Genomic DNA, 24,468 nt, shown 5'->3' with positions numbered 1-24,468 from the left:
GCTTCCCAGACAGGCTCCCATTTCCCTTTAAACAAGACTCTCAAATGAACTTAGGCTTCCAGACTTCACTTGTACCCCAACCAAGCATTGCACCTGTTTAGTCTTACCACTCTGTTCTCCTCTCATCTCTTCACCCTCTTTGAATATTTTCAGTAGTGAAAATATTCAAAGGTTTGGGACAATCCAGCCGAAGACATGAATGTTTAAGCCTCATTGATTTTCATAGGTGCACAGGTGTGCTTAACCCCCTCCTGCTGAAATAGTGGAGCTTAAATGAACTTGGGTTGCGTTGCTTCCATGTAAATTCATGCACGTTTTTGCTGCACATGTTAGGCATCATACAGATTACCTTTTATGAAGTGAAGAGGGGTTGCAGCAACAACCAACAGAGTTTTGTGGTAACTTAGAGTATTTTGATGTATATAATATATATCAAAACGCTAACAAAGTTATCGATGCATTTGATATTGCAATTATATCACATGCATCTGATGAAATGGACTGTAGTCTGTGACGTTTATGTGACAATAAATGTTAAGTCTTTTAAGATGACACAAGGATCTTGGTTTCATTTATCAAATAGCAATTTCCTATAGTAAATTGCCATTGAATGAAGGCCTAACTTGTCCTCTTAATTTCTGATCTAATGCAGAAGTGTGGTAAGATTATCCTCATCACTTATGAGGGTAATCTTACCACAGTTCTGCATTAGGTCAGCAATCCAGAGAAGGAGCATGGGATGGAATTGTCACTTGGCAAGATTACAGTTTTACAAACTATCTGCATGCCATAGGAAGTATGTCTTGATAAATGAACAGCATGAATACAAACTGCTCAAAGTGGCTTATACAGAAGATGGATCCTTGTCCCAAAAGGGGTCACAGTCTAAAAGGAAAAAGGACACCAGCAACAACCAGTGAAGGGATGCTGTGCTAGGACTGGTTGGGGACAGTTGCTCGATCTCTAATAAATATAAGAGAATCACCACTTTAAAAAGTGCCTCGGGGATGGGGGGGTCTGTATTTCCCCTGATTTTGGAAAGCCCTGCCAAACTGTCAGTTCACTTTCAACTTCTCCTGTATAGTAGTAAGGGAAAACAAAACTTCTTCTGAGAAAACCACAAACTAATGTGTGGAAACAGATTCTGATACATACTGTACCTGTGTTACCACCAGAGCATGGTCTGGGGACATATGATATAGTAACCTCACTGAAGCCAAGCAGGGTACCACAAATAAATGAATAGCATCACTGGGATACCACAAGAAGATAATTTACAACTCTTATCACATGATATCAAAACACTGGAATGGTAATTTTGTCCAGTTGAAACAACTAGACTTTGACCTAGAGACTACTTTCAGTTTAATACTTATATTTGTGGGCATGGGATCCTTGGACCAGATAAAGAAGGTTTTCTGACTGGAAAAAATGTCCTTCCACAAATTATTGTACACAAGCAGCAGTGCATTTTGTGGAGAGAAAGTTAGTCAGTAGGTCAGAATGTAGATTCCCCCTCCCTCCCTTTTTAATTTTTTTTTTAATGTTCAAATTAAAACTAGTACATCTTGACTGATGTGAGGAAAATTACTCAAAGTAGTCCCATTGAATTAAGGCCAACAGTCAACAACATCATGGAATCCCTATTACAAGGAAAACTGGCCATCACTGTTCCTGTGAAGTATTAGCTTTGGGCTCTGCAACTCCAGATGTGTTGTTTCAGATGAGTATGTTCCTCTAAGGTGACTCTATAATCAAGAACATTTTGGTGGACTGTGTTTTCACTCTAGAAGTCACTGTTTCTTTTCTGAAGATGAAAAGGCAGTACACTGAATGTAACAAGGCATTGTGTTTTTATGTCATGGTCATATATGTACTGTGCCATGCAGGATTAGGAGTCACATAAGCTGGATGATAATTTTATCCTTCATTTACAAACAACGCCTAGCCCAGGCATGCTCAAATAAGGCCCCCTCATCTGTTTTTGGACTACAACTCCCATAATCCCCAGCCACAGTGTCCAATAGCCAGGGATTATGGGAGTTGTAGGCCAACGTCTGCAGGAGGACCAAAGTTAAGCAGCCCTGGTCTAGCCAAAGAGGTTTCAGAGAGGAGCTTGTGAATACAGGAATACTGTTACAGGTGAAGTCTCTGAGCCAATTCAGACATTCAAGAAGTGCTCTAGATTATTTTCTCCCTAAAGTGCAAGATTTCCATGTATTATGGGGGATGTTTTTATGATCACCACATCTACAGTTTGAAATGTTACTATCCCAGGCTGTGCCACACTGTTCTCTCTGAACATTTGAATCTGCTCTCTGATTCTGAAGGGACTCTGCCCTAGCTTTTATCAGAAAAGGGCCAAGTTCTTATACTTTACACAGCTTCATATGTCTTTCACAAATGGGTCCCAGTACCTTGTGCTTTCCCTTTTTCCTTAACTTTTCATCCTTGAAAGATTAAAATATGTGAAGGCCCAGATATTTGGAATATATTGCATAAATTAAGCGAGGTTATTCCAATTGGCTTGTATTAATCAAAGCACAGCATTTGGTGATGTCTGCACACCAATTTAATCTATCTTCCCCAATTTGCAACAAAGCTCCCTGATGTGGACCGATAATAGTTTATCCATTTTCTTGGGAGCAAAATTGCACATTTAGGATGCACAGATAACTAGCAATTTAATCTAAGTTTAGGCCAGTATATACCAAAGTTCTGAAATATTCTTATTGAGAGCCTTCTAGCCAAAATGACTGAACATGCATTGAGCAATTTCAGTAATTGTGCAATAATAAATTGTGTTTCTCCTTCCCTTTCCCCAGAACAGTCACTAGTAATTAAATGTTAACTAATTCAATGTCTTCTAAACTGGGAGCCCAGGTTAGTGACCTCAGAAAATCTGTAATCATTTTTCAAAACATGGATTAATAACAAGAGGGAGTTTCCTGCCTTGTGCCTTTCCTTGTCTTTATGAGATAACAGCAAATCTCCCTGAGAAAAATCTCATGACATGGCTAGAACCACATTGGGCTCTTTTAACAGCCTTAAAAGAAGGAAGAACTTGCCCTGATGCTAATCTGATTTTTCTTTTCTTTTGCAGAAGAAATTGAAGTGGATGTAGAAAGCACAGAGTTCTCCCATGGAGACGTTGATGATATCAGCACAACCAGTACGAGTGACATTGACGACCACAGCAGCTTGCAGAGTGTTGGGAGTGACGAGGGTTACTCCAGCGCTAGTGTCAAGCTCTCCTTCACTTCCTAGAGCATGGTGCTAGGGCAGAGCAGATTATTTCTTTGGGGCAATTGAAGTTCATGCGGCAGGGCTCTTAGATACAGTATTTTTCTTCTCCAAACCACACATCAGTAGCTAAGCTTGAACAGGCGCAACTCTAGAATAGCTCCATGGGTCTACAGGAGGGTGGGAACCTAACAGGGAAACCAGTTGGTCTCCATACTGTCATAGTCCAAAATCCTGACTTAGCACTGAACTCGTAGCTATTTTGAAGTCTGAGACAGCACTCCTGTTGTCCACAGCTGGATTGAATCTTGCCCATGTATAAGCAGATGGCTTTGCTCAAAGAATATTTGATTGGATGGGGAATTGTGGTTATTCAGGCCCCAGTTCTTCTTTCTTAATTTGTCACATCCCCTGAGAAATGACCATTTCCCCCTCCTCTTGTACCCAGACTTAACACACTGTTCAGATGTTAAGACCCTTTGTGGTGCTAATATTTAAAAAGTTTGTCCAATATATCGTAATAATCTAGCATTCATGGAATATCCATGTGCTAGTCCTTGATTTTGGGACAAAGTAGCCAAGGTAATACAGTTTATTGGATCAACTTCTCCCAATGAATTTGCACAACATTCTGAAACTACAATGCTCCTTTTTCAGGTTTTCTTAAAATTCCAGCACTCAGTTTAAGCAATTTTTGTTTGTTTGTTAACCTGAACTAGAGAACTAAGACGTTGGGCAGCTTTTGTGTACTCACCAGCAGAAGCTAGTCCAATCAATGCCTTCTACCCATTGGGTTTCTCCAGCCAGCTTTGATCATTATTACCTTAAAATAACAATAATAGTGAGAATCACTGCTTATGCCCTGTGAAAGAGAAGTGCTGCAAATCTGGAAGCAATTCCCATTCAGCTCAACTTTCCACCGGACATTGTTTCAAGGCAAAAGCTTGTGCCGCATGAATTAGCACTAGGGTATTGAGCTGTAACCTACCAGCACACAGTGCAACCACTCTCTGGATTCAGTGACTACAGCAGCAACTCCTTGTATAGAGTGGTGCTCCCAACACAGAGAGCCAGACAGACAAGCTTGTAAAAGAAATGATGTGCAGGAAAGGCACAGCCTCTGTTCTGAGCCACAATGACCATTTTCTTTTGCAAAATTATTTTCATAAATGTTTGTAAAAGTGTTAAGGTGAGAGAACCTACATGCGACAATGTCTTTTTTAGAACTCCTAGGCATGATTCTGCAAATGTCTTTTATAATTGACACCAATGGAAAGGGACCTGTTTTTCTGCTGCCATGCACAAAAGGAACAGGAACCCTCCTCTGGTTTTATGGCTCTTCCTTTGGTTTCCTTTTTGGAGTCCCATTGCAAACTTTGCCACCCGGATCCCTACTGTAGTCATGGATCCATAGTTAACATAGCACGTGTCTCATTTTAACAGTCTGCCAGCATGGTTCTCCAGGGGAAACCTCCAATTCCCCCCATGTGGAGGAACTGCTGCTGTTAATCAGATGATATTGTATCCAATGTTTTATCATTTTTCTTTTGAGATGAGCTTTCTAACCTGCACTTTGAGGTCTTTTTTGCTTTTCTTTAAGCTTTTTAACCACAAGAATTATTATTGTTTCTTTACCAAGTTTAATACTTTACTTTTTTTAGAGACCTCATCTATGACACTTGTTTGAAACTTCGTTCACCCTTAAGTAATTTGCCTACCCTTTAATTACTAAGGAAAAAAAGAGAAAAATAAGAAAAAAATGCTTTCTAAAACTCATAACTTATTGCTGATTATAATTACTGGGTTGTTAATTTCAGTCCTGTAGATTTAATTTTATTATTTTTAGATAGGGCTGAGCAACAAAAACAAAAAACAAAATAAAAAACAAGGTAACCTCATTTAGCAGTGCAGTGGAATTGTGTTTAAATGTTAGCATATGGTTCTGCTTAATAGTAGCACTTTAACACCATTAAATATTTCTGTATCTGAAATGCACTGTGTTTTGCCATCTTGGTCACTCATGAGACTTTAGAATACCTATGTTCTTTGTGCCTGGAAGGTTTGTTTTTTTTAAGCTATTGGCCATGTGATTAGATGACCCCAAATGACTTCTCATGTAGCTCTTGTCTCAATACTGATATGTTGCGTGTGTGTTTTAAATTTACGTATGTTATCCACTTACCCCAGAGCTATTATTGTGTCATATAATACAAGACACAACTTTAGAACCTGTGTCATGAAATAGAAGCATAATCTCAACAGGGTTGTAGTGTGTTTATGGCCAAGGATCTCTTGAAATGATGGCCAGTTCTAATTTTTCAGTCGGTTAAAGCCTGGATCAAGTTGTTATCCTTTATACATGGATTTCCCCTATGTGACTATTTAACACTCTGGTTTATTGCATGTAGAAATCTCTCCCTCTAGTGGCGGGAATAAAAACCCATTAGTTGTAGATAATGGGAGTAAAGCTTTCAGCTGTACGAAGAGGAACTACTCTTACAGAACTGAGGTCAGTTAATTTGTCCCACTAATCTGCATATGGGAAGCTATTATGTTTCAGCAGAACTTTATGGGACTGTCAGAATAACTGATGAGAACTGAAATGATCAACTTCACAGTACTGAACTGTATTGCTAGACACAGTCAGAGGTTTCACACATCACAAAGCAGCTGACATGGAACCTCTTTTGGCTGTCATTATGGAGTCAGTTCAGTTGTGGTCAGAGGTGCTCTTATCCCTGGTCTTTGGGGCCGAGGTTCATGGCCTCCACACCACCTGAGGCGCCCCCCCCCCAATCCTCTTTAGTCTGTCCTGGATGGCATAGTTTGTGCCCTCAAGAACCTATGTGTTAAAAAATTATGCTTAACTTGCAGGGTGGCGGGGCTCCAAAATTTAGGTCCTAGGTGCACCTCTAGTTGTAGTAGAGCACATGCTTTGTATATCAAAGGACTGGAGTTGGAAAATGAATCTTAACCAGAAGAGCTGGGGAAAGGCTTTGCCTGAAGACCTAAAGAGCTACTGGCACCTGGGTAGGGATGTGCGCAAGCTGTTTGTGCGAGCAGGGCAGGTAGCAGTTTCCTTAAGGAGCAGGTAAGCAGATCCTTACCTGGTCCACTGCTGCCCACTACTTTTCCAAGCAGGGTGCTTGCTTGAGCAGAGGCAGCACACAGCTATGGTGCTGTTCCCTGCAGGCTGCACACAGCATTGGCACGCACATGACTGCCGCACGTGGAAAAGTGGTGGCGGAGCAGGTAAGGACCTGCTGCCCTGCTCCTTAAAGGATCTGTTCTACACCAAACCAGCTCATGCACATCCCTACTCCTGGGGCACAAAGTATTGGGCTAGGCTGACTACTGGTTAAGCTGTTTTCTTACAGATATTGTATCAGAGCGTGGAATAAGAAGTGACAACCTACACCAAATTCCATACAGTATCAGTCCCTGCAGTGCATATGCAAAATTACATAACTCCATGATGGCTCCATGGGATATGAACCGCTGTATTTTCCCCCGTGAGGTTAAAAAACAGCAGTCAGGGTGCATTTGTCTGATGGCATGACTTCCATTCTGTTCTATAAAGGAAGGATCACAGCTGTGGAACTTACTGAATGATATTCTGAAGATCTCATCTTATCAATTATTGTCCCATCACTAATAAGACTAGCAGACTGCAGTCATAGACTTCCTGGAGTGTAGACCCAGGAACATCCAGCCAGGCATATTCTTTGATGAAACATGTATTTGCCTTCATTAAATTCAGCTTTACATCTTGGAATTTCTCTCTGTTCCTTTCAATATTTGAGAGATGCTCCTTATTGTATATTCTTGCAATTCTCTTTCGTCTAGGAAATTTTTGGATTTCTGGTCATTTTCATTAGGGCTACAAGGTACAGTAGGCTACTGTATTCTGGTCTGAGCTTTTCTTGTTTTGAACTTTGTCATGTGTCTGGTCTCAAAGATCCCTTAGAAAAGTCAATACATCAGTTATTTTTGTTCTTACATCAATTTCTTGCTGGTATGTACTGTACCTTGCAGCTGAGGGAAGCCACCAATGTGACAACGTATTGTTCATCAATGGTTAATCTTTAGCAGACTGATGCTTGAAGATAACTGTAAAGTGGCTAATCGGATAAAAGTTCTAGCATTCACTAAAAAAAAAAGGCCTCCCCCATTCTTTTCCGGTGAAGAAGGGTTTGCCCAGGTCTGCAGAGGAGTTTGTTTCTTGCTTAGGCATATATAAACACTTAATTCATTGTGGGCTGGTTGTGGTTATTTTTAAAGTTTCTGTGGCCTGACTCAAGTCTATTAATCCAGGCAGAAGACTGGTACCAGCAATTCCAAATTGGTTTTGAGATGCTCCTTCGTTTCAGCAATTCCATAGAAGCATCAAGAAGCCTTCAGTGGCCAGAAAATTCTATGCTCCTAGCATATTGACTTAATGAACATGAAAGTCTGCTCAGAGCAGAACAGGTAACCTGATTTCATCACCAAGAGATCAACATGTAAGATTCTCAGCTCTCAATGGTCTTGGGAGGAGATATTTCCCAACCCTGCTACCTGAGATCAGGTTGGCTGGGAACTGATCCTGGACTGTCTGCATGCAATCATGTGCTCTATCACTGAGGTATGACCCGTGTCCCCTTTCCCGAATGTGATAAGAGGTGATCCTGGGTGAAACTATTAGAGTGGCTTTAATTCCAGTTGATCCTGTGACCATTACTTTGGCTCAAGATTACAATTCATGATGTTTTACTATAATGCACTATTACAGGATATTCTGATTTGCAATCAACTAAAATACATAGTTTTCAGAAATTTGGGGCCCTTTGTTAGTTCATTTACACTTTAGCCTCCATGCACTAATGGTTGTTAATATACCACAACAATGGAAAGAGGGTCTGATTGCTTATGTAAATGTAAGGACATTGTTTCACAGCCACATCCAAGCTCAGGAAGGTCTAGCACTTAATATACCATAGCCTGTCAAATCAAGCCTGAGAAAATTAAAAGAAATAGTAAGTGCCAGATGAAAGCAACAATAATGGACTGCTAAGCAAATCCTTGCCCTTTTCACAACTGTATAATATATTTGTCTCCTCCCTTCTCTGTCAGGGAAGTTACAGACACCTCCAAGGTTGCTTCCAACTAACATTCTACTTTTTAAACCCTAGTCAGATATTAGGAAGCCATGGATGTGTACCCAACTATAACACTCATGGGAGTGCACCAGCAAGCTTTCAAGCCAACACATTCTTAAAGTAGTTCCCCCAGCTCTCACTCAGCACGGCATAAGTGGAGAGAGTAGAACATTTTGGTGCAAAGTTGCTGATGCACTATACCTGGATACAGTACCCATGGTTTCCCAATACTTGAACAGGGCTGATGCTGACACATCTATCATTACACCATTCAACTGAAAAGTTACAAAGAATAAAATAATATACTCAAGTTCCTTCAGTGGTATATACTGGTAACAATTACAAGAGAAGAAACACGGCTGTGGGGGGATGATCACAGTATTTCAGGAGTTTCACTCCTCTGCAACCATGTTGTAAAGATAAATTTCCTGGCTACATAGTTCTATGATCACTCTGTTCAAGTTGATCAAATTAGAAAGGGTATATGAGGGGCATTAGAACCTCCTAATATTTAGGTTTTTTTTTAAACAAACAGCTACAAGATGCTAGATTCTTGCAATTTTCATAGAAATTGGTGTAAAGCTGTATATATATTACATCACAAGCAGCAAAGGCATGCAAGTATGATACTAATAAGCAGTTGAGAATGACAGTAAGTACTCATTCTATGCCTAAACAGCAAGTCAGTAGTGGCTCAGAGCTTCTAGCTTAAAATCACTATGTACTACCCCCATACACTTTAAATACCTCTAGCATTCATGTAGTTTAGTCCCCCTGACCACTTGTAGCACAATATCATCAAGGCCCATTCACATGATCAGTGCAGGCACATAGAAGCTGTTGGGATTCTGAGTATTCTACACTGGTTTAGTCCCAACCAGCCATAATAAATTCATCTGCCATCAGAGGATTCAGCTTTCAGTATGTACATACTCTTAAAAATTGTGTATTTTGGCATGTCAAAAGCTGAATCCTACACATAGTAGTAGATGCGTAAGACAAGCTAACAGAGTCTGTGCAAGATTTTCCACTGGCTGCTACTGTGGATCCAACGCATGTGAAATCACCCGTTTCCTTCAAAAACTATGGTCTATACATTTGTAGCAACTATGCAGGTTGTGACAATTTCCTTCCTCAAAGGAAGTGGGACTTGGGTCCTCAGGAAGGTAATGTAAGACACATTAGCATTGTACAATTTCTCAGATGCACAGCTATCTAACTGCTGTTAAACAGAAATAAAAACTAGTTTTAATCTTGAGTTCTGAAGTCCCTTGATTTTGAGGGCTCAAGCATGCCTAACTGCAGTGGATTGCAGCTGGAAATACCATTCAACCAAGTAGCAGCATTTACTCTGTGAATTCACTGTATTAAGAGTGAATTTGACGTACACGGGGGGGGAATACTGAAACCCTCAAAAACATGTATTGCTAGGGGGGATTTTTTGCAGATGAACTGAAGTCCCACTGAAATTAATGGGATTTAGGTTACTCATTATTAACTTGTGTCACTGATCTCAATGGTGCATAGTCATGATGAACTAGTCTGGATGTTGCCCACTGAATCCAGTGTGGAGGGAACTTAAAAAGGATAATCATGGCCAACACTTGTAGAACAAAGATACTTAAGCAAACCCCTCATAAAAACTTTACAATAATATTGAATTGCTATAGCAACTCACAAGTGCTCTGACAACAACGTATTTCATTTCAGAAAGCTGAAAGGCAGTATGTGCCTCTCCCTGTACTGACCACTTTAGCTGACCGTTTGGAAAGAATGCTGTACAACATGAAGCCCTAATTGGCAGTTTACTACAGAAATCTATTTTTCATAATAGCTTGATAGTTACATTACTAGTACAGATTAATTCCCATTTGAATGAAGTACCTGTCAACAGAAGATGAGCTAACAATATGTATAAAATGCCTTACCAAATTATACGAAATTGTCATTCAAACTGTTTTCAAGTGAACAGCAAGGTAGGCTACTTCAGAGACATGCGCGTCTCAAGAAATTTCTGTCTTGATGCTTTTATCTGGAATAAACTGGTGTCCATTTTCAGTTCATATTTACCAATAAGCTTCATATATTAACTTTTTAAAACCCACAACAGCCAATAGAAAACTTGTTTTTTGCTTTTTTTTCTCCATCCGCAAAGCCCTAGAACAGTGATGTACTTTAATTTTTCAGAGTCACAGTGCTACAGAACTTCAGTATATAAAACAAAATCCTGGTAGCAATGCTCAAATCTAACCATAGCAGATTGCAATGGGAATTAGAATTCTAGCACACTGTCTGTTTGAAAACCCCAACATGTTTTCCTTTCCCTAAAGTTTTTTAAAAGCATCTATTACCTTGCTATTTTTAAAGGGAAAAAAGAGTTAATGAAAATACAGTGTAATCTTGCATAGTTTTAAGTTTGTAACTATTATATTCTGATGTAAAATGAATATGAGTCTTAAAACCCAATACATACAATTTCATTTTCTCCTTTCCTATATTAACCAGTCCCTGATACATGTTAGGCTTGTGCCATTATAACTCTCCCTGAGTGTTAAAAATATTTGCTAAGTCTGTTTCAGCCTTTATTGAATTATGGGTTTCCTTGTGCATTAAAAAGAGGAATCATATGTACAGTGCTATGTTTCTATCTAGTGATGCTGGTCTGGGAATGCAATTCCAAATTTAAACAGATATGTATCCTTTGACAAATATTTTTCTAATATGTATGTAGCTCAGTGCAAGCTTATTTTTACAATTTCTGCTATCACTACTGTGTTTCCTCTGGGCTTTCTTGAACTTTGGTGCAGTTACTATAATGGTACTGTAGCCAATTACTACTTTGAGGAACTGAATGACAAAAAACCCCTCAAAACTCCAACCAGTCCTTGATTGGTGCTCAAATTGACCAGTGCCAGTCTTCAAAACAATACTGAAATGCCGACCACATCTCTGTCTATAATGGTGCAGGGGTGGTGCTGATAAAGATGTTGCATTTTTCATCATTGTAAACATTCTTTTGTTTGTGGGCATCTATATTCACTTGTTTAAAATATACAAATAAATTTTATGAAATTTTATTTCTAGCAAGGTTTTATTACCCTCCTCTCTTCCCACATCACAAATGAGCAACCATTTCACAGATGTTTACCACAAGTACAACCATGAGCGGAACACAGCCTTAATGTTAACTTGGCCAGATTTTTAAACTGGTTCCTAGTACAGTCCTCAAAGTGCTGCTGCAACAGCATGGCTCAGTCTACAGTGATCACTGGTTCATGTAGCTCTTCACTTTGAGAATTGCAACCCATTGTTCTATGTGGCACACAAGAGTCCTGCAGCAACATAGCAAGTATACAAAGCACAGGAAGTTCTCCTGTGCTGTACAATTCTATTTCCATGCAGGATTTGGCCTGCACTTGTAACACACAAAAATAGGATAAGTACACAAACAGACCTTGGCCTGAGTCCAAAGAACTGTTTTAGACAAGCCCAAGGGCTTGCATGGGACTCGGTGGGAGTTCGGATTGCCCCCCACCCCAGATTCCATGCAATATGACAAGTTGCTTTTCAAATCTATATTCAGTTTCAACAGGAATTCTAGTCTTACCTGCTTTGAAAACAAGGTATCTTCCTTATATGGGAAAGGGGATCTCTATCCAGTCACAAAATAGTGTAGAATCAACAGAAGATGGTCCTGGAAGCTTCTTTGCTCATAACCCAGACATTCCCAATACAATTAAACTACATCCACTTTTAAACAGTAGGAACCGAAGGTCCATCTTCTATACAAATATTTTCCCAACAAGTGAACAATCGCTAACTGAATAGGCAGACTTCTAAGATTTGGTTTTATCATTTTTCTCAATGTAAAAAAAAGCCTCTCCCCCCACCACCCCCAGATTTGAGGGTGTGTGTGTTTTAAAAGAGAGCAGTCAATATTTCAGACTCACAATCTGCTATTCCCTGCTTCCCACAGCTACTATTTTGGCAGCATTTCTCATTTCATTCCAGACCTTGTAATAACTTTTAACATTTTTAGTTTTGGGGGAACATAGCCAAGAGGTTTTGATCACTTTATTTTAATAAAAGTTAAACATACAAAACTGAAATTAACACAGTCATAAAAATTGCCTCCTCCTTCTGTTAACAGGAAGAACTTTTCTCTATGGATGGATTCTAACCTACTAGATAGAGATTGCAGACTCAGGTAAACTGACAGACATTTTCACCAATCAGTGCATCAACAAATGTGGGCGGTACCTGATCCTCTTTTTTTTTTTAAATTCAGAAAACAAATTACAAAAGGGTACTACAACAACATAATATACATGGGGAACAGAGTTCAGTTTAATGAGCAAGAAATACTCTTGAATTATATAGTAGAAGAAATAACTAAATCCAGTCTTGTTCATTAACTTAACCCCATATTTTACAAAAATAATTATCTACACTGTATACAGGGCTATACATGAACATTTTGCTTCAAACACATTTCAAGATTGAAAGATGGCACTACTACCCTAAGCAATACGTATGGCAGAGGGAAGCAATTGCATCTGCAACTTACAAAAAGGCCAGGACTTTTACACATGGTTTTTCAAATAAAAATCAAGGTGGCTCAGCAATACTAATGTAGTTGAAGTTAAACACTCTTATGAGAGAAACCACCTGTTGCATTTAAGCTGCTGGAAAAGCCATAAAGTTGATTCAGCACAATGCTGGTGACTTGGTGTTTATCAATACAACAAATGCATTGAGGAACTCACAATTTCCCTAGTGGAAATTAGTATTTCAAAATGTATCATTTAACCCTCCCAACACTTACAAGTGCTAGTATATTCTGGGAAGTATCTAACTCAGCCCATGGTCACATTCTGCAGACGTTCTAATCAAAAGTGTTCTGCTCAGGGGTCCATAAATGCATTCTCCAGCTTGCCATTGTGAGCACATTTTTTATTCTGGCAAGATCACCCAGCCTTCGCTGGAGTTGGGAGGAGGCCAGGGGAATCTGCAAGACCTCATGCTGTATTCAACAGAGTCCAGGTTTCTGAGAATATTAGGGGAATCTCCTTCACTTACAATTATCCTCAGAGAAGCTTGGAAAGCAGATGTCTTATAACTTTCCAATCTCAGCCCAAGACCTGGGGGAGTTTTCTACCCTTCGCCTAAGCCAAAGAGAGGGCAACATAATCTCCCAGAACTTCCACTGATTTTGGAAAGGCTTGGAAAGCAGCAAGGCATCTCACAGCTTTCCAAGCTTCTCTGAGATTCAATGCAGGAGACACAAGTTCCCATTTCCTTGTCCCCTCAACACCCAGCTTAGAGCTGAGGGAGCAAGGCACAGGCATGCTTCTGTAGTCATGCTGAGCTCTGGAGGAGTTCAGAGTACCTCTGAAGCTTAATATGATGTCACAGACGAAGTTCTCTCTTTCCCCTCTAGAAGGGTAGCTGGCTCTGCAGGCAGCACAAATTTCAGGTGGCAACCAAGGCCAGCCAATACTGGACCACTGGTTCCACTGGTAAGGAAGAACATTTGCTCAATGCTTCCTGCCCTGCACATGCAACCTGTTACCTTAAAAGTCAAATGGCATGGTTTTGGGCTCATGAATAATTGGAGTGTGTTTGGGCCAGATTCATTAGAATTGTGCAAGCCAAGGAAGCAAGTGTGAGCTGTTCTCAATATATATTTAGTCTTGCATTCAAACTAGGATGAAATCCAGGTAAATCTCCCGTAGCTGGACCAGCTCCACTGTGATAAAAAGCACTCAACATTTGTCCATGCAACAAGATGACAGGACTATATGCACATAAAAGGGGGTAAGAAAACTGGGGTAACTATTTTATTACACAAGCATTTGTTTGATGGTATTCTTACCAAATGCCCAAGTGAAGACATTCTAGGCTTCACTATAACAAAAAGGGCATTTCTTCCACCCACATCTGACTTGTGCACATTTATGCAAAGAAAGTTTTGTAACAGTAAAGGGGTCATCTGAATAGCGATTGTTTACTTAAGGCTTGTACCAGCATAAGCCAAGTCATGGCAACCACCATTTTCACTACGCGCCAATAGTTTACTTTTAGAAAAATATAACAATAAAAAGGTAAATGTAAAGCCCTGCAGAGGTGATGCTCAGCCATTTCCTGTTCAATTACTGGGGCATCAAATGTCTGACATTGTACTTGGATGTATCTTGATACTGTGTCATGGGTTTGTCTGCAATTCCACATGTCCCAACTCCAACCTTGCCTGTTACGCTCTCAGGAGAAGCAAAGATGCTTCGCTTTACCTGTGAAACAAATTAGAAGCACAATTTGAACAAGTCACAAAAAACTGCTAAGACGGATCATTTTAAAAGCAAACTGTGGTCACATTCTACCTATGATTAGAACAGTAACTTTAAAGGCAAATCTGAAATTGGAAATAAAGCACCGGCTACTCAGCCAGCAGTATTTCTTCCATGAGGGATTGAAATACAAACATGGTAGGATGAGGCCCCTTCTACTTCACAATGCAGGGCTAAAGAAAAGAAAAAAAGTCAGTGTCCTGTTTCGTCAGAGTGTTGGGCAAGGATTGAGGAGACCCAGGGTAGTGAAATCCAAAAGAGATTGTGAGGAGCTCCAAAAGGATCTCTCCAAACTGGGAGAGTGGGAAACATGGCAAATGTCTTAGCAAGCATAAAGTGATGCACATTGGGGGGGGGACCCCAACTTCACATATACACTGATGGGGGTTGTTGGTGCCTGTTGGTGCCTGACCAGGATAGGGATCTTGGGGACATGGTGGACAGCTTATTGAAAGTGTTGACTCAGTGCGTGGCAGCTGTGAAAAAGACCAATTCCATGCTTGGAATCATTAGGAAGAAGATTGAAAATAAAACTGCTAATATTATAATGCCCTTATACAAAATAATGGTGCAGCCACATTTGGAGTACTGCGTACAGTTCTGGTCACCAAATCTTAAGATGGACATTGTAGAACTAGAAAAGGTGCAGAAGAGGGTAAGCAAGGTGACTTATGAGGCAAGGCTACAACACCTGGGGCTTTGTAGTTTAGAAAAAAAGGCAACTGAGGAGAGACATGATAAGAGGTCTATAAAATCATGCATGGTGTGGAGAAAGTTGATTGAGAGAAATTTCTCTCTTACACACATAACACTAGAACTAGGGGCCATCCCATGAAACGTAGGACTGACAAAAGGAAGAACTTTTTCACACAACACATAATTAATCTATGGAATTCTCTGCCATAACATGTGGTGACAGCCAACAGCCTGGAAGGCTTTAAAATGGATTTAGATAAATTCACGGAGGACAGGTCTGTCAGTGGCTAGTAGTCTGAGGGCTATAGACCACCTCCAGCCTCAGAGGCAAGATGCTGCTAGATACCAGTTGCAGGGGAAGTTACAGCAGGATAGAGGGCCTGCCCTCAGCTCTTACCTGTGGGCTTCCCAGAGGCATCTGGTTGGCCACTGTGCAAAACAGGATGCTGGACTAGACTGGGCCTTGGGCCTGACCCAGCAAGCTGTTATGTTCTAAATAACATCAGCTATCAGGAATGCTGGATTACTTTGGGCCAGTCAACATCTGTGAGCTGAACCTACCTCACAGAGTTACTGTAAAGATAAAATAGAAGAAGGAAGAGCCACATATGCTGCCCTGAGCTCTTTGGAGAAAGGGCACAACAGAAATACTATTGCTACAACATCACATGGCACTGAGGGTCAACTGTCTGCCTGCCCTTCTTTGCATAGAGCATTATGGTCATTTCTAAGACACTGCTTGCATATTGATGTCTGCTCCCCAATGCATAAATAAATTAACGTTTAAGTGCTACAAATGAAGGACCTATGTCATGGAGGTCAGAGAAATACAGGAAAAAACAAGATGTGCCTCACTCATTAGAATTTTATCTAATATTCAGTTCAATTTCATGCACATATAATTTGATTAATGCATACTTTCCTGATTCTTATAAAGCACTGTACAGTGTGGGCAGGCAGCTTCCAAACAGTAGACTCTGAGAATCCAAGATATGCAAATACCAATTGCTATTTTGTATTTTTTTAGTTGATATTTTCAGTTGAGTTTTATTGTTTTAACTTCAAATTTTATATGTTTTAAATGTGTTAAATATTTTGGTTTGTTTTTTTGTTGTTAGCTGCCTAGAGACTTTGATAGTGGATGGCACATAAATGTGTTTAAATAAATAAATGAATGAATGAATGAATGAATGAATGAATGAATGAATGAATGAATGAATGAATGAAGTGCCTTAAGTGGCAGCCAGTGTTCCCTCCAACAGGGATTCCCAGATGTTGTTGACTACAACTCCCAGAATCCCCAGTTGCAACGGCCTTTACTGAGGACTATAGGAGATGTAGCCAACAACAGCTGGGAATGCCTAAATCACCCCTATTTTATCCTACCTTATTCCAAAATATCTCTGTGTAAGACACACAGGCTTTATCTACAATATTCTTTGCCTATGGTGTTGTACAGTGCATGCATCTCTTCTGCACCAGCACTATATTTGCTAGAAACGCAGCATATACAAACCTGCCCTTTTTTGTTTTTCGAATATGCTCTGTTGTTGAACTGCTGCCATTTGACTTTCTGATCCTCTCGTTCCTGTTCCAATTCTTTGATTCGCTGGGCCTTTTTCAAAGCTTTCTTCTTTTTATATTCTCGTTGCTGAGCAATCATTTCTTTCCTAAAAAATGAATGGCAATGAAGGTTTGCTTTTGTACCTCAATTTTCCCTTCATAAAACTGTGAAGTTGCTATATATGCTAAGAAGGTGAGGTCAGATTTTCAAACATATCAAACTTGGAGGCATTCACTTGAAGTGCTTAATTTGGAGTTAGCAACCCTAATGGCCTACGTTCACATTTTTTACGCACCTGAACTACCTTGTTTTTACAACACTGGCAGCTCTGCAGCAGTACAAAGTAACGGCTTATTAGTCTGCAGTTACTTCTACGTTGCAACCAAGCTGGAAGTCTTGTATCATTTTTGCTTTAACTTCACTTTTGTTCTCAGAACATGTAGACAAGAGCAAGGATACACTGATTAAGAGAGTCTCACCTTGGAATAGGTGAATGTAAAGATAAACTCTCAGTATAATGGGGCTTCAGTTGTCCAGGCCCATTTCATTCTCCAGTTGCAGAAAGTGCTGTCATTCCTTCTGTAAAGCAATCTATGCATTGCAAGTTTCAATAAAGCACAGCAATCCTACTTTCATGCACTACTAAGAACAAAGGCTCTCTTTCATCAATCAGTTGAAGCTAGCAAACCACTTCTAAACACAGAGCAATTTTACAGCTAACTCAGAATTTGTTCCAGGGTAAAACACACTATTTAATAGGCCCAGAGCAGTCACTCTGTTAAGACATGGAGCAACTGCTCCTAGCAATGTCAGCAAGAGGCTTATCAAGCGTTCAAGATAGTAGCACAAAGCATGAGACACAAACCCTTCATAACCCCAACCCACTACTTGGCTGCCACATGATGGTCACTCACAGTACCAATCCTGGGGTGACCAAGGCTACCTTCCATTAAGTTAAATAGGTTGTTCTAGGCTATATCTGTAAGCACTTGGGCTAATTTATTTACCAATCTGTGATAGCTATGCAGAGGAGAACTCAATAAAATGAAAGAATACTGTTAATTTCTAAGACTTCTTTTGCTAGAAAATCACCTTTGGGAGGGTTAATTCATCAGCAATGACAGCCTGAATACACCACTTTCTTAACTGGTATATCAGAAACTGAAAACTATTTCAACCACTTACTTAGACATGGGCTTGTTGCCACTGTCTTCTTTTGTTTTCCTTCCTTCTTCCACAGGTTTCAGATTGAGCAGGGGTGTGACTTCAGCATTGCCATATCCCGAAAAGGTGACTGCAGCAGTACCATTCTCTTCATCTATCTCTTCAATTTCCGCTTCATAACACCTGTAAAGATATCATGGCTGTAAGCATGTGAGTAGAGGTTTAACACTCAACCCTAGAAAACTTGCACTTGCAGTTATTAACATTAAGCTTCAGGACATTTTCACTTCATTCTGGAATGGCATGTCAAGAGACACTCAGACAAATGTTGTTTTTAATTCACTAACCCAGGGCTGCTCAAACTGTGGGTGTAACTCCTCACCTTCTGGCTGACAGACCAAAAGAGAGTTCCCTCTCGCAAGAGCTTGTCTGTTTTTCAATTCAGACTCAACACTTTGGAGATGTTGGCTAAGGGCAGGCACAGCCATGGTGCTTCTTTGGTCGACAGGCCAGAAGAGCATTTCTTCTCTCAAGAGCTCATCCCCTGAGAGGGAACTCTCTTCCAGCTCAGTGGCCAAAGAAGCACCACTGCTGCGCACAGCAGAGGAGTTGGATGCTTCTTGACTCCCATTTCCCTGCTCAAGAGCAGGCACAGTAATGGCGCTTCTTTGGCCAAAGGGGCAGAATAGAGCTCCCTCTCAGGAAATGAACTCTTGTGAGGGGACAGTCTCTTCTAGGCTGTAGGCCAAAAAAATATGGTGAGGAAAGACACAGCAGCAAACCTCCAGAGTTATGTGCAAGTACAGAAAATATCAGGAAGACAACTACTATTCTCTCTTTTCTGGACCTCACCAATTGTTTATTTTCTTATGCAAAATTCATAAGATTAATTTTTGTAAGGAGCAATTATTTTAAATTAAATTAGACTGGCAGTCTCAAAAGCCCAGGGTGTCTGCCTAACTCTATAAAATGGAGAGCGAGTGTCACGGTATCAAAAGGTTTGAGACCCCTGGACAAAGCAGTAATCAGGGCCTAGCATACTGGCTGCACACAAAAAGTTGTGGTAATTTTAAAAGTCCCAGAGCTCATTAGTCATGGGGTTTGAAACAACAACAATAACAACTTCAAATGTATCTGAGGATTTATATTTGAAAAGCACATGTTTTCATTTTCACAGACTTCTCCCTCAAAATATACATATAAATATTAAATGACAGCTGATCCACTGCTCTTGGGAAATTCCATGAAAATCAAGATGTAGAAGTGATAAACTGTGTAAACTGACCAAGGTTGCTTTGGTTTGGAACCACAATTTATGTGTGTTTAAGCCATGCCTTGCCATATGAACAGCCAGAAAGAATGAAATATCTAACAAAATGAATTCATTGATAACAAAAAGTCAACTTATAATATTGCTAACTTACAATATGGATAGTAAAGAGGAATAATTAAGTTAAGCTAAAACTGTATATAAAGGATCCTAAAGAGAATGCTTAGGGCTCCATTTTTCTCCAATCAGTGAGTTTTGAAAAAATGAAAATGAAAGTCTGAATGCTAGGTTGTGAGGACACAAAAGGTTTCACATGAGCAACAGGGGAGGGGCTATTTTCACCCATTTCCCCTTCACCCTGCAGCCCACTGTGCCTCCTGAAAATATGTCCCTGTGGATTGTGGGACCCTCCAGGACATGTTTTCTGGAAAGAGAGAGATGCAGAAGGAAAAGGGGACTGGCAAAAATCATTTCTCCCCTGCTGCACCATGAACATTTTTCAGAGTGTGAAATGTTAGTCCGGATGTTAACTATCATAAATAATAGTAATTCTGTTACCATGAATTTTTAAAAAAATGTTTAGAAAGAATGACCAATGCAAAGACAAGTCCAAATAATTGTAAGTGAAGACACTTACCTAACTTGCCACAATACTTGCACTCATTTTTTAATCTCTCCAAAATATGTGGAAAAGGAATAACTTTTCACAGTGACAGAATCACCTCCCTGTTTTGCTTGTGCTTGCTCCATGTACAGCCCAACAGAAAGTGATCAATTTTCTATATCTGACCTTCAGTCACAAGGCTACAACCAGTATTCTGCACTGAACTATAGTAGGTCTACTTGCAAATATACTTTACTAGCTTTTCCTGTGCAGAGTATCTGCACGCTAGTACTTGATTGCTCCCCTCACCCCCTGCCACAGCCCCCTCACCTCAGAGAGATCTCCACCCTCACCTGAGTCACACTTCTGCTCCTCTTCCTCCATCCTGTTGCTTCTACTCCCCTCTTGGTCACGGCTGCAGCGTTGCTGGCACCTACTGACCAAGCTGCAGCCCCCTATCCCCAGAGACCTCCCAATCCTCACCCCATTCCTCCCCACAGGAGCAACAGGAGCAGTGGTGGCTGACTGGGCCCTTCCTTGCTGCCAATGGGGGCCGCCATGGCCGCTCATCCCCCTCAGGCCACTGACAGGCTCAGGCCCATCCCTTTTTCTTTCCCTCCCTTCTTTTTCTCTCTCTTTCTGGTTAACACATCTTGTTTCCTCTAATTCACACAATGGCAGCCTCCCTCTCCTGAAGGGGCTCTTTCCTCCTTCACGACCCCTCTCTTCACAGACCCCTGCCCCCCCCCTCTATATAAAACATCTTCCAACCAGTAACAGTTGCATTCCAACTGACCTTAACCATCACAGGCTCCTCCTCCCTATCTGCATATGGAATCCCCACTGCCCAATAACCACATGCCACAGGCTCCTCCTCCCTATCTGCATATGGAATCCCCACTGCCCAATCACCATGGTGCTTCTGTGCGTGAACTCTCGCGAGAGCTGCCACACATGGGATTAGCCATGGGTATGCCTTAGAGAATTAAATATATAGATAGTTATTTGCATGACAAAGTAGCCTCAAATTTCTAAATAGTAGAGCTGGGTATTGCCAAAATGATCAGAATTGGATAGATTATAATCCCTATCAAGTACATTGGCTCGACAGTACACATGGGAGAGGCCTCATCAAATCAATTCAATTGTGTGAGGCATACTGGATTCATCCAATGTATCAGGATGTGGGGGGCTTACCTGGCAACAACACAGTAGGGTTTTTCAAATGTCTGCTGCCTCAACAGACAGCAGCAGCACCATTTAAACATGATGCTTTTCTTTCTTGGCATCCAGACAATGCTCCAGGGAAGGACACAATATCATGATGTTGTATCCTTCCTTGGAGCATTACTGGGTCAGTGTCATGGAAGAAAAGTAGTAAGTTTAAATGGTGTTTTTGTCACTTAATGAGGAGGACTGCCCACCATGTTGCTAGGTAACCCCCTGAACCAATCTAGTGTGCATCAGACATCCGTGTACTAGATCAGGCCCTATCGTTGTTTTAAAATATTGTTTTAAATTTTAAATTGTTGTAATGTTTTAACCTTTTTATTTGGGTTTTTAAAAATTGTATTGTTGTAAACCGCCCAGAGACTTGGGCGGTATATAAATATGTTAAATAAATAAATATTGAGCAGCTTTTTTATCAGACCTAAATGGATGAATTATTGTCTAATAGTGGATGCACCAAATCATTTCCGATTATCAGACTGATCCAAGACACAGCCCTACTAAATAGCTGCTGGGATATTATATGTGTTAATGTAGTAATATGTATATGCAAGAGGCATTATTCTACAGGGCTGCTCAACTTCGGCCCTCCTGCAGATGTTGGCCTTCAATTCCCTTAATCCCTGGCTATTGGACACTGTGGCTGGGGATTATGGGAGTTGTAGTAAAGCGGGATGATAGTCTCTTTCCCTCTGGTGGAAAATCAGTGTTGGGTGTGAGAACAGCAAATGGGTCAGAAATTGCCAGATCTTGCTATTGGTTTTAGGAACTTTTCTTTTTTGGACATCCATCATGCAAGCTACATGCACACCAACTTTCCAAAAGCAGTATCTTGAAGGTAATTAATGTGTTAATGTTAACGAAATGCTATAATGCTGAATTAATGTTAAATAGATGTACAAGCCTCAGGACTTACCTGCTTTTTTTCTATTAATGTTATCTTGATAGCTAGCAAGCAACACTACAAAATGATTCCATTACCACTCAAGTGATTCTATTACATGTATGTAATAAATTAAATTAAATTCTGATTAAATTAAAATAAGTGGGAAACTAATAAGTGCAAAACTTTGAACACTGAGTGTAGTTTACAGGCGAAAATAGTCGCCTGTCCAAGATCGTACTCTGGGCTGAATCTGAATATACAGTGGTCCCTCGACTTACGAACTACTCGACATCCGAAATTTTCGACTTACGAACGGAAAAAGTGCCGCACGCTTACGAATTTTTCGACATCCGAACGGCACTGGGGTGGGGGGTTCCACTTAAAGGGGGGGGCTTTACTCACCCCTTCCATGAAAGTAAGGCACTGTACTGTACTGTATTCCTTGTAGTAATCGGGCAGCAGGGTGCCGCCCGCTTCAATCTCCCTCAGCGCGGGCTCCCGCTTCTCGTAGCCATAATTGGGGCGGCAGGATCGCTCCCAGTCGCTGCCGCCCACTTCAAGCTCAGTCCCCCTCGGCTGGCGGCCGCCCCCTGAAGCTCCCCAGAGGTCCCCCGCCGCCCCCTTGTTTCCCTAAAAGTTAAGCAACTTTAGCGAGCGGGCGGCGGGAGAACTCCCTGCCGTCCACTTGCCCGCCTTGCCAGCTGAGCTGCAACTGGCTTCTAGGAAGCCTTTTGCACAGACGCGCGAAAGGCTTCCTAGAAGCCAGTTGCAGCCCAGCCGGCAAGGGGGAAGGGGACGGCAGGGAGCTCTCCTGCCGTCCTCTTAAATGGGGCTAGATTTGGAAACAAGGGGGAGGCGGGGGACCTCTGGGGAGCTTCAGGGGGCGGCCGCCAGCCGAGGGGGACTGAGCTTGAAGGGGGCGGCAGGGACTGGGAGCGATCCTGCCGCCCCGATTATGGCTACGAGAAGCGGGAGCCCGCGCCGAGGGAGACTGAAGCGGGCGGCACCCTGCCGCCCGATTACTACAAGGAATACAGTACAGTACAGTGCCTTACTTTCATGGAAGGGGTGAGTAAAGCCCCCCCCCCTTTTCGCTCCGGAACGAATTAATCCATTTCCAATGTATTCCTATGGGAAACCGCTTTTCGACTTACGAACTTTTCAACCTACGGGTATGCATTCGGAACGGATTAAGTTCGTAAGTCGAGGGACCACTGTACATGTGCTAAGTGCAGAAAGGGATTCCAAAAACGATTCCATGTTTTGACTATTTCATACGCTACCTACAATATTTAAGAGGGCTTTTTTAAAAAAAGAAAAGAATATGACCTTATAGTAGAAGCCTTCTTGCCCATACATATAATACCAACTTAAATATTTGATCATGGATCATTGAAAAAGTAGTAACATAGGTGATTGTTACACTTGGAATTGCCTCCTTTTCTGTAATGTCTTCTGAAAACAAATACTGAATTAACACTACGTAGTTTTTGTATATGAAAAGCATTAAAAATGTGGCCTATAACTGCAACTTTATTGAAGTCAGATCATCAAGATGAAATGACTCACACCTGTAATGAATCATTACACACCTCACTGGTGTGTTGTCTCTGAGTTCAGTTCCTTTTTTGCAAAAACTGCTTCATAGATGAAGGGAGAACTCAGTCTTCCCTGTCTTTGAAACAAACCTTGGGGACATGGATTAGGCTCAGAAGGAGCTTTGTCAAAGCCAGTGATTTTAAACTGTGTTGGAGCATGTACCCCACCCCGATTTAGGAAGCCAGAGGCAAAGAGTTTCGCTTAGGAATAAGCTACTAATGCATGTGGTGCCTCCTTTTCTAGCAAAGGCCTAAAAGAATCAAATCTCATGCTTCCCCATCAAGAGGGCTCAGTATTCACGTTGGACCAGTGTTCCTTCTAACAGGGATTCCCAGATGTTGTTGACGACAACTCCCATAATCCCCTAGCAAAAGCCACTGCAGATGGGGATTCTGGGAGTTGTAGTCAACAACATCTGGGAATCCCTGTTAGAGGGAACACTGCTTTAGACTTGTGGGAAATAACTGTACCCTTATTGGCCCATAATTATTTGGGAAGAGGGAAACTCAAAAGAGATTTTCCGGAACAAAGTTTTAACTTAGAGATACTTTGGTCTATTCCTCTTCTAGTGCCAATGTTGGGATTAGTGCTCCAACCCACAGATCCTCACGCATATACATTGCAGCAGCAGGCTGAGCACACACAAATGTGGGCAAGAAGCTCTGCTTTCTCTGAGCCAAGCCCAGTCCAGCACCCTTCAAATCATTTTGTTGTGAAACAAAGAGAG

The 24,468-nt window shown here is 41.1% G+C and overlaps 2 protein-coding genes across 6 annotated transcripts in view; one reads left to right on the top strand and one right to left on the bottom strand.

Moving 5' to 3' along the window:
- Window positions 1–11,458, top strand: part of MXI1 (MAX interactor 1, dimerization protein) — a 110,971-nt gene extending 99,513 nt beyond the window's left edge. For 4 of the 5 annotated variants that reach the window (XM_053305314.1, XM_053305318.1, XM_053305316.1 and 1 more), the window contains exon 6: window positions 3,104–11,458. In XM_053305314.1, coding sequence (XP_053161289.1) covers window positions 3,104–3,267 — 164 coding nt within the window. In that variant the 3' untranslated portion in view covers window positions 3,268–11,458. The remainder of the gene's footprint in view (window positions 1–3,103) is intronic. The other variant, XM_053305315.1, reaches the window with a different exon arrangement.
- Window positions 11,459–12,437: 979 nt separating this feature from the next.
- Window positions 12,438–24,468, bottom strand: part of SMNDC1 (survival motor neuron domain containing 1) — a 34,021-nt gene continuing 21,990 nt past the window's right edge. Inside the window, exons 4-6 of the mRNA XM_053305320.1 lie at window positions 18,174–18,335; window positions 16,941–17,094; window positions 12,438–14,671 (exon numbers count right to left, since the gene is read on the bottom strand). Coding sequence (XP_053161295.1) covers window positions 14,534–14,671; window positions 16,941–17,094; window positions 18,174–18,335 — 454 coding nt within the window. The 3' untranslated portion in view covers window positions 12,438–14,533. The remainder of the gene's footprint in view (window positions 14,672–16,940; window positions 17,095–18,173; window positions 18,336–24,468) is intronic.

The sequence above is a fragment of the Hemicordylus capensis genome, chromosome 3, assembly GCF_027244095.1.
Source record: "Hemicordylus capensis ecotype Gifberg chromosome 3, rHemCap1.1.pri, whole genome shotgun sequence".
NCBI classification, from domain to species: domain Eukaryota; kingdom Metazoa; phylum Chordata; class Lepidosauria; order Squamata; family Cordylidae; genus Hemicordylus; species Hemicordylus capensis.
This window is presented reverse-complemented; position numbering and strand designations above follow the sequence as displayed.